The 10,279-nt window shown below is 38.7% G+C and overlaps 2 protein-coding genes across 2 annotated transcripts; both read right to left on the reverse strand.

The window, feature by feature from the left end:
- Positions 1–1,174: 1,174 nt before the first annotated feature.
- LOC105391499 lies at positions 1,175–5,763 on the reverse strand. Its single transcript, XM_048626844.1, has 9 exons — positions 5,460–5,763; positions 5,185–5,307; positions 4,368–4,475; positions 3,766–3,920; positions 3,226–3,384; positions 2,787–2,893; positions 2,308–2,419; positions 1,764–1,894; positions 1,175–1,562 (listed from the first exon to the last, which is right to left on the reverse strand). The coding sequence occupies exons 1-9, from the start codon at positions 5,622–5,624 to the stop codon at positions 1,393–1,395; spliced, it is 1,230 nt and encodes a 409-aa protein (XP_048482801.1). The 5' UTR covers positions 5,625–5,763; the 3' UTR covers positions 1,175–1,392.
- Positions 5,764–6,080: 317 nt separating this feature from the next.
- On the reverse strand, positions 6,081–10,172 carry LOC105391498 (26S proteasome non-ATPase regulatory subunit 12). The gene is made up of 9 exons (XM_011562977.3): positions 10,020–10,172; positions 9,860–9,934; positions 9,595–9,711; positions 8,938–9,050; positions 8,473–8,851; positions 8,081–8,304; positions 7,589–7,745; positions 7,023–7,186; positions 6,081–6,706 (listed from the first exon to the last, which is right to left on the reverse strand). The coding sequence occupies exons 2-9, from the start codon at positions 9,917–9,919 to the stop codon at positions 6,568–6,570; spliced, it is 1,353 nt and encodes a 450-aa protein (XP_011561279.3). The 5' UTR covers positions 9,920–9,934; positions 10,020–10,172; the 3' UTR covers positions 6,081–6,567.
- Positions 10,173–10,279: the final 107 nt, after the last annotated feature.

Below are 10,279 nucleotides of genomic sequence, written 5' to 3' on the forward strand. Positions count from 1 at the left end.
GGACAATTTCACATTGGTGTGTTATTATAAGAATTTTAGCTAATGTATTAATAAATACTAATATATTTTATAGTACCTATGTTATTATCAGTATTAGTTACTGTGCTATTACATATCAGCTCTCCTAGACATTAACCCAAGCGGTTGATACGTGTAGCCTTACATACGCTTATTAAATTAACATTATTAATGCAATGCAGCAATACATAATTTATGTTTGTCTAGGGGGGCAGATGTCATGTGAATAATTATGTTAGAATACCTGCTTAGTATTTTAATTATTGATAAGTTTGATAACTGACCTTGCACAATGTGGAGTCTAGTCGCACAAAGTATTACTTATACATATATTTTGTGTTTATTTTGTTGTTGTAAATTATTTAAATGTTTTAGGTTAAGAGCTTAACTGTTTTAAGAAGGCGACTGTGTTCCACCACTCTTATAATCAAATCAAATCAATGGTAGCAATTTTGAAGCACTGTTAACGAAGTTAAGGCAATTTTCCAGTCGGTCAATAATTACTTCGACTGTTGGTGCCTAAACTACACCTCACTGGGGTATTCGTGTTGTGGTATAACTCCCGCAAACAAAGAAACAGTAGAAAAATGGCGGCCGTCTCATAGGTGGGAGTAGGAAGGATATTGACAGACCTACGAATACAGCGAGGTAGCCTACATTTTTGTATTTTTTCTTTGTTCACGGACGTTATATTATGAAGGGAAAGTAAAAAATATTTGTGTTCTAAGCATAGCGCATGTAGTTTAAAAAACGTGAACTTATAAGCGTCATCACAATGAGAGCGAAATGTTGTAGACAGTCAGAAAGATAGTCAGACATATTATGACTTATTTATGAATATGACATAAAACATCCGATACAAGACAGAATATGACTCTAATTTATAATAATATTATGACAAGAGAGGTCGGACATAGTAAAAGGTTGTATGAACTATATTCCGGCCTATATTACCGGTCGGTAATATTTGTCTTTTATATGTGGTAATTTATTAGCTTCTTATAATGTTTATTCGCTTCTTTATAATAATTATACTGATAAAATAGAATCGCAACGGCGCAAGCGTGTTAATGTGAGGGTAGGAACAATATTAACAGTATTTTTTAAACTACTTAAGTACAATCAAGTCGACAAATATGACGCCAATAATTGCTAGTCCATTTTCAAGATTGTTTATTTACATGGAATACTTGTCACTAATTAATAATAAGATATACTTTTGTATTTGTACAGATAATAAGAAATGTTATTAAATGCTAAATAAAGTTAAATTTTCGTGCATTAATTTTGTATTTTTCCTTATAAAATCGCTTCACATACACTCGTCCAAACAAAACTAGACTTCATTAACACGTCGTATTTTCCATACTTATTCTATTTTCCAGCATTCACATTATTGTAGTACCATTCTGATGAGCCCCAACCGTTCATATCGTTAACTTTGTAAGAGCACCATCTCTCATAGAACTTCGCTTCTCGGTTCTTCCCCATGAAGAAAGTTGTTTCATCCTTCACCGACACTTGCACATGACAGGTTTGACCGCCTAAAAACAAAAGACATAAAATTTAGAATTTCAACATAAAAATACTTTGGTAAAAAATAATTAAGTAGGTCTTTTATAATTCACCAGACATAATAATTTATCAATCAAACTTCATAGGACACTTGCTATATTTTATTCAAGAACAAGTTTATAATCTTGTTATTCTTTTTGTTTTCATTTCAATTACTTTACAGTCCTTACCAATATTAAAAGAGAAGCCATAATCCCGTGGCAATGTCTGGTTTTCCCCGTGTTCGTAGAGCTTGAAGCTGCTGGATCGTATCGGCTTCACCGTCTGCTCAGACTTGCGGCCGTAATAGCCGATTGTCAAGCTGTAATGAGTAAATAGAGCCATTAGAATAAATTTATAACGGTAGCCAAGAAGTTAAGTAACTATATATATTTATTATTTGGGTGACCATTTCAGTACAATTCACTTATGATACACATCTAGAATCTAGATGTCCAGGTTTCCTCACGATGATTTCCTTCACCGTAAGAGCGCTGGTATACATTATACATAAATTCCAAAGAACTCATTGGTACAGAGGGCACTCTCAAAAGCCTTGTTACTATGAGAGGGGGGTCAGGTTTCTCTGCCCCTGACCGTACATGTCAGCGCCGAGATTACGAACCCGCATCTCTGGCGTGAGAAGCTACCACCACTCTCAATTTCATATCTTGGCAGATGGCACTTCTGTTTTAATTCAAAATGGCCGCTATGTTGAATAGTGAAGCCACTTACTGCGAGACGGTGAGCGGCTGCGAGGCGGCGCCGACCGCGACGCAGTCCCCGTTCTCGAGGTGGATGAAGTGGTACACGTAGCGGTGGATGTTGTTCCAGTCTCTGTGCTCGCCTGGATAAGACATAACACATTTAATTATTGTAGGTGTATGGCGATACATACTTGCAATTTTGTCCAAAAATGGCGGCAAGATAGTGTCAATAGCAGCTCATAAGACGAAAATTTTGAATATTTTGGCGACGCGTCGTTAAATTTAATGTCGTTTTTAGTGTCCCACGTTGAGGCCACGGGAAAAAATTCCCCTAGTTATAAAGAGTTAAAATAAGTTGGCTGGGTAAGGAATGAGTAGGACCTATTCAGCTTAGATATATCCTTGCCCATTTCTTCAGCCGATTTAGTCTGTCACGTCAGATCAGCAAAGCCAGTATGAGGGAAGGGGCAGGAATAGCCAAATACTGCTGAATTTACATGTACTTACTGGAATTATGATCGCGTACGCATGGCATCTTCAGCTGGTGAGTGGTTCCATCAATGTTGACGGTGCCTACGACCTCGCCAATCTGCTCGTAGTGGGTCTGGCGGTTTCTGGAAAGAGAAAATAGAAATCTTAGGATTGCGCAACGCTTAATATAACGGTAAAGTAAAAATAACATACTTATGATTTAAATAAGTTTATAGTTACTTCCTAACGGAAAATAGACAGGCACCAGGTACCCAGTCTTTAATAAACAGTATTCGTTATTGTTCATCAAAGCAGGTAGTGGCTGGTTGAGGAAGGTCGAAGGCAGCAGGGAGTTAGTTATTGGCGCTTCTCGAGGAGGCTTATTATGCCCAGCAGTAGATGATGAAGTTACAGAATAGCATCTGGTAGGTACAAAGAAAGCTCCACTCGAATAAAATCAATAATGGATGCCTACTTCTTAAGGTTCTTAAAGAAGTCGGCCGACCAAGGTTCCCTTGCTACGTCTTTGGCCATGCTGAGGGGAGATATTTCTTCATAATTGAACGGAGCAAAGGCGGTACTCCATGTAAGACTCAATTCTACTTTCACTGTCTTTTCCGGATCTGATGTTAATCTGTAAATATAAAAACAATAATGTTAGGTAAGATTAGAATTTGAATCGATATCACTGAAATGAGCGATAACAATCAGCAGATGATATCGATAAACATGAATAATGTTTAGCGTTGTGAGCTGTGAGTTTATCACACCGCAAGTTTTCTGTAACTACTATTCACTATCATCCATCATGTAGGTATACTCACTTACTAAACACTGCCGTGAATAAAGAAACATTATGAAGATGGCGGCTGTTAGCTATGCTATCATGCTATCTAGCTCTAGTAGTAGGGCAAGATAGCAAGAGTTTACAAGTAATTTTCATATAGTTCTTTATTCAAGGAGCTATGTATGGAGTTTATGTAAAAGGTAACTCTAGTTTTAAAGGTCAACTGACCTCATATCACCGTTGTACTGTATCCTCCAAGACCGCATAGGGACAAGCTTCTCAATGCGGATTCCCTCGGCGCTGTAGCCGCCAGCTTCATCGTCTTTCTGCTCGAGGTATGAGTCCGGTAACTTCGGTGACAACATCAGCTCTTTGCCTTCCACCTGTAAGAGTCATCATTAGAATATAGGTACCTATTGCTATAATTTTTAAACTGACAAAGGTAGGTAGTCCTCATCATAACTTTATTAATGAGAGGATAGGTATACTATACTACGTAATTTAATTGTTTTACTATTGTGGATATGGGCCGCGTCTAGGGCTGGACGCCTATGAGGTTGTTGTACATTTTTTTCTAACCAATGCCTAATCCAAAATCTAACCCGGCCGGGGATCGAGACCGATGTCGCGCTTTAGTGACTCTTGACAGCTGAGCGTCAAGAGTCACTAACCAGCGTGACATCCCGTCGAGTTGTGTAATTCATACTGAACTCCCTTAATACCTCTTCAACTGCTGACTGATTGTGGATAACTCTCCGCCCCGCCCCCTCAACAACCTCGATCCTGACGCGTCCGGTCGCTCAGTAGTTCAATGGGTAATTGGGTATTACCTTCAGTAGCATGAAGGCGTCACAGCGGCCGTGCTGCCGCCGCGTCACGCCGCACGTCAGCGCCGAGCCGCCCTTCGACGCGCCGTTAAAGTACACGCCGTCCACCGCCTGGAAACAGCTTTAGTTAGAGATGGAGTGTGGGGCACGCTATGGGTAACGGGTAACCGACATAATACATATTTACCTATATATGTATGTATAAATAAGTGGGGATGTTCCATAGATGCACCTAGTGTAATTACATGGAACATATCTAGGTAAGTACAAACAAATTAAGTGTTTTATCTACAGCGTGGTAGATGGATCAAAGGTGGTCCAGAATAACCCCCTTAGTCACCCCCTTTCACTAAGTATACCGTTTCTGCAAAATGCTGTATATCTACTGAACTGACGCTGAGTTGCCGAAAGGCACTTTAAGCTAATGTCGGCATTAAATCTATGTCTGTCTCTTTCTGTCCGTATACTGTTAAAGCAAGGCAGGTATACATTTAAGGTCATCATTAGTTTAAAGTTCCTTTCTGCAACTCAGCGTGAGTTGCAGGAAGGATCTTTAAGTTAATGTCGATGTCGGCATTAAATGTATTGTTGCCTTGCTTTGACAGTATACGGACAGGAAGAGACATACATAGATTTAATGTCGACATTAGACTAAAGTCCTTTTCTGCAACTCGGCATAGTCTACTATCCAAAGTAGGAAAACACCCGACCTTATCAGAAAGTACAGTAGAATAGGTAGTAGTTATTCCTAGCGAATTCTGAGTTCGACTTTTACTGTTAAGTATGTGTAGTAATGAAGATAACAAACATGTTTACTAACCATTGTGTAGTCTCCCAGCGGCTGGACATTTTCTAATGCGACATCATCGTTGTGGACATGTATGTTGCCGTCACCCGATTTCCCAAGTTCCACAGACAAACGCCTTTTCAGGATCTTTATCCACTGAAAAATATCCATAAATACATTTAAGTACATACATAGCTAGCAAGTACAATTTGAACTTAGGCCTTCGTTAAAAAATATGTATTCATAGTCGGTATTATAATCAGTAAACTTATAAGTACAATAATAAAGATAAAATAATGGTGACTTACCTTCTTCGTAACCAAAATTAGGTACATAAAAGTAAACTTCAACCAGTAAAACTTCCCGGCTTGTTGATACATTCCTATAATAGGCGGCTTCGGTTTACTGTTCAATATCTTAAATATCAGCAGAATTGTAGCCGAGAATACTGCCGACACTATTAACACTAACATAATATTACCGGCAAATAATAAAACAACTAAAAACACGTTCTCACTCGCCTACGCTAGTGAGGAATATAATTATCTTATCGTTAAAATGCTGATACTGTTAATCTCCCGTTCATTTCTAGCGGTTATTGGTTACTAATTTAGGACAGTTGCATAATTATGCGACTAGACTGGCAAATGGTAATACAATACCAGTAGTTACTGCACGATTATTTCATAATTTATTAGCAGCTTATAATAATCTAGGGGCCAGACATGATAATTACGCAGAGGTTAGATAGTAATGCCGACTGCTTTGCCGACAATCTCGGGTTTTGATCCTGACCGGGCTGTTGGCGACAAATAATAATAATAGGATGTTTTAAAAATAACACGCTTGTTATTGGCGGTATGGCCGTACAGGTTCCTCAAGTATCGTCCCAAATATAAGCCATACCGCCTTAACAACCATCAATTGAATAGATTTTATAGGAATTTATTCGGTAATTTGAAAGCCAAATTTCAAAGCCTGTTTGAAATCTAACGCCCACAATCATAATACAAACATAATATTAATTAATTACTAAGTATTACTTTTTTCATACACACACGACGCGTAAACATGGATGAACATTGTAAAGTGAGAGAAGACCAAAGTATGCAAGTGAGATAAGACATTAGAATAGTTGAAAAGACCTGCTGTAGTCAAATTCAGATACAATGGGTGCTATAACAAATGCCAGTCGACAACCTCAATATATTTGATAGTGAAAGAACAAATGACAGCGGACATACAATACGTATACGCTTTTGTCATTCTTCATTTGTTATGAGGGTTCACATAAGTTGACATAGTTACCACATTACCCATCCCATCCAAATCTAACTACAACAGTGATAGCTTCACAATAGACTACTTTCCAATGCCCAACCAATCTATGCATGTACTTCGACCTCTAAGTCTATATCATTCGGCGGTCGCCATCAGGTGTTTGTGAACGCACTCCTCCTTGTTGATCAGATGTGTTGTCTTGTTGACCAGTTGCATCAGTGTGTTCAGATTGTTGGACCACTCGTTCAGCCGGTCCGATGCGTCCATGTTCAGGCTGGAAAAATTGTGAAAATATTAACGGTTGAACTAAATTATTGGGTGACAAACATTTTAAACAGATGACTTAAAAATATGGATGTTAGTGACACCTATTTATCTGATCCGGTGGATCTCACGAAAACGTAAGTCATTATTCTCAGGATTCTTATGAACGATTTCTCTATGGCCGAACATACAGACTGAACGAAACGAAAATACCTACTTCTCCAGTTTGTTTCAGTAATGGTAAGCCAGGAATTAACAAAATTTTGTTTCTCTATACATAAGTATTTGATATGTATGTGTGTTATTAAAAAGAAAGGGCAACATACCTAAAGTGCACGATGCCGGCTGGCCGGTCGATCTTGGCCTTGACCACGGCGCTCACCACCAGCTGGCTGAGAGCCTCCTCTGTCTCCGTCTCGCTCAGACCCAGCAGCTCGCTCATGCGCTTGACAGAGATGCGAGTGTAGTACATGGACATGATGCGAATGTTCTGGAGAGAATAAGGTTGGTTAATAAATAGTTCGGTAGACAGTGCAATATAAGTTTGTAAGCTCAATATAAGCTTGGGTGAAATAAGGGTCTAGACAGACGGACCGCATTTCAACTGCAATCCAACTGCAAATTGCAGTCCGTTTATCGTCCGTCGGTCTAGACTACTCTAGACCCTAAATCGCAATAAGACTATCTAGTATAGTAAGGCGACTGTAACTTTTGCATACAATGATAATCCGCCCTCCGGTGTTGGTGCGCGGTCAAGTGTGTGAATGCCTAAGAAGCGACTTTGTGTTGTGTAAAATGAGGGGTATATTTTCGTAATTTCCAGCTATTTATTCTATCAGCGGTTTAAGCAATCATGCAACCAATGCAGATTACCGCCGATTATTATACTTACATGTTCAACAACCCTGTTCTTCAGGTCGTTCCACCGCTCGAGCCCCTTCTCGTCGCACACGTCGAAGTACGGGGTGCTCTTGAGGGTCTTCTCGTACGTCGCGCACAGGGTGTTCCATCTGATGATCTCCGGGTTCAGGAACAGGCCCAGCAGTTGTCTGCAGAATAGTGTGATTTAGTAATCAAAACTAACCAAGAATACTAAAATCTATTTTGTTAAAGCACTCTTGTATTGTCAATCAAAGTTAAAAATGTAAGCTCTGTATGCAGCGTCAAGGTAATATGGTATGTTCAAGACACAGTCAATATGTTATACTGTACAGAAAAATAAAACAAGACTGTTTTAGCCAGCATTACTGACAGAGCTAAAAATCAAGTCTACCACCTTCTAATTCTTAGCATGACCATGCCAAAAAACAGAGCTGGATTGGGTTTGTCACCATATCAGTACCTACTTTAACAAATATCTTACTAGTTTTTTCATGATACTCACTTATAATCAGGCAGCTTCTCCAGATCCTTGTCCTCATTCAACCTATGAGACAGATCAGCCTGCTCGTTGTCGTACGGGGCCAGTATGAGGAACACCACGCTGCCCACCAGCGCGTCCGCCCCGCCCTGGCTGCCCAGCGCGCGGAAGTGACGGCAGACGGATAAGTAGGCGCCGTTGTGCTGGTCCACTGCTATCATGATGCGGTAGAACTTCTCTTTGAGCTCCTGGAAATGGGTGGGGGTTAGGTTTTGTGTGTTAAATAAATCCAAGAATGAAAGTTGTTTGGAATAAACTGTACAATGGTAAAAAAAAATATGTAATTATCAGTGAATTGGCTAATTAAAGTGTAATTAATTTTATGTACAATGATCACAAATGAGGTGGCAACTAACCTGAGTATTCTCTTCCTCAAAGAACTTTGTGTTAATCTTCTTAGAAATAATTTGGGTTCGAATGTAATCTTTAATCGCGAGACACAGTCTCATTTGCTCCAGAATCAGCTCAACCTTTTCCCTCTTATCCATGGACCCGTAAGTCTCCACCTGAAGTTCCTGAATGACTTTAGCAGCTTCTGCAACATTGCCTTCGTCTTCACGGATTTTAGCTAAAATATGTGTTAAACGGGCCCGTTCCACTTCAACATAGATTTTTCCTTCCGTGATGGAGCGGAGGGTTTCAATCAGTTTGATCTTAGTCTCTTTGTCGGGAGTCTTGTCCACGTAGGTGCAGCATTCTTGCACCATTTTCACTACTGCTTGTTTGAGTTGTGACCTGATAAATAAGAAAATAGTAAGTTAAATGTTAAAGGCCACCGCTTGCAGAAATACGACATGTTCATAATAGTACTTTTATTTTACCGTCTCTTAGCCAGAAGAGCAATGTGGTCATTTAATGAAGACCAGTCCTTTGCTTCAAAGCAAATTTGGACGACAGCTACTAAGATTCTTGAGGTAGATGCCATGTCAGCGCCCTGGAGAGAGAAGCCAAATTAGTACAAATGAAAATGTAAGTATATACATTGGTATATGTATAAGGAGAACAGACTATACATACAGTAAAACTATAAAGTCCTGAAAACGGAAGAGGATCCTAACTAATTGTTACAGATCATAATATTTAATCAATTTATTTTATTTATTAAAGGACAAATATGTTAAAAAGCCATTGCAAAACTGTATTTTATTTTTTAAATGTAAGTAAATACAAAAACTAATAATGATAAAAATTCTTTGCAAAATCACACTCTTTAATGTCAGGACTTTATAGTATGTCTAATATGCACTTCTATGGTCTAATATAGTGTGTCCTCTTTGACATAATAGGACTTGAGGAAATTACAAAGAAATCAAAGCATAGTTCCTATATAAATTAGGTACCACTGTTTGGGGTGGACTTCCTTCATCATGTATTGTTGGTTGTTGTATTTTAAATAGGTACATGGCATGTACAGTGGCAGGCATGGTTGAATTATAAGTTTTTTTTTTATTTCGAAGGTAGATAATTCAAATACATACCGTCCTGGTTTGTTTCTCCAGGGCCAGGAGTTGGTCAATGGCCTCCTGGATACGGCCCTGGGCCGCCCAGGACTTCCACATTGGGATCTTCTCATCACAAGTGGTGCTATAGTCCACCTGAAATAGATTTTTTATTAGTATGTCTTCAAAATCGCTTGGTTTGAGCCAGGTTATGAATGGTACAAAGATGATTTGGCACTCGTGAGTGTATGAGTTTGCTAAAACACAATGAAGTGAGAATTTTAATGACTTGATGTCTACTTACTTCCATTTTCACTATCTTCCCACTGGCATCGAGCCCGCTAAGATCATCGTTTGTAGTCATCTTGAAATTGGGAAACTGAAAATACGAATACAATAACATTTCAGAATGAACGAACGGCAGTTTAGAAAATATTTGATTTATATACCAGTAAATTACTTACGCAAATCTTAACACTATCAGCACAAAATATCTGTTAGAATTTCAATACAAGATAAATGATTAAAACATTAAAAATCAAGATGCGGTAAATGCAAGCTCATTTGCTTTGACATTTGAAAGTGACACAATGACATGACAGCTCACAACTCAACTTTTTTAATTAGTGTTGTGTTTGTATCCGTTTTTACTTAAATTATATATCGTTACTCATTTTTAAAATGCATATTCTGAGTTGTTTTGTCATTCAACAACATTGTTGCA

This window comes from Plutella xylostella, chromosome 17 (assembly GCF_932276165.1).
Source record: "Plutella xylostella chromosome 17, ilPluXylo3.1, whole genome shotgun sequence".
NCBI lineage: Eukaryota > Metazoa > Arthropoda > Insecta > Lepidoptera > Plutellidae > Plutella > Plutella xylostella.

What these genes read in the sequence shown, in the direction of transcription:
- LOC105391498 (XM_011562977.3), bottom strand. Translation starts at nt 9,919, where the DNA reads ATGACTACAAACGATGATCTTAGCGGGCTCGATGCCAGTGGGAAGATA. An exon ending in TGGAGAAACAAACCAGGACG is followed by an intron (nt 9,051 to 9,594) that starts GTATGTATTTGA and finishes TTCTCTCTCCAG; the next exon opens with GGCGCTGACATGGCATCTAC. An exon ending in GCTCTTCTGGCTAAGAGACG is followed by an intron (nt 8,852 to 8,937) that starts GTAAAATAAAAG and finishes CTTATTTATCAG; the next exon opens with GTCACAACTCAAACAAGCAG.
- LOC105391499 (XM_048626844.1), bottom strand. Translation starts at nt 5,624, where the DNA reads ATGTTAGTGTTAATAGTGTCGGCAGTATTCTCGGCTACAATTCTGCTG. An exon ending in CGTACGCGATCATAATTCCA is followed by an intron (nt 2,420 to 2,786) that starts GTAAGTACATGT and finishes TGTCTTATCCAG; the next exon opens with GCGAGCACAGAGACTGGAAC. An exon ending in CAGCCGCTCACCGTCTCGCA is followed by an intron (nt 1,895 to 2,307) that starts GTAAGTGGCTTC and finishes TACTCATTACAG; the next exon opens with CTTGACAATCGGCTATTACG.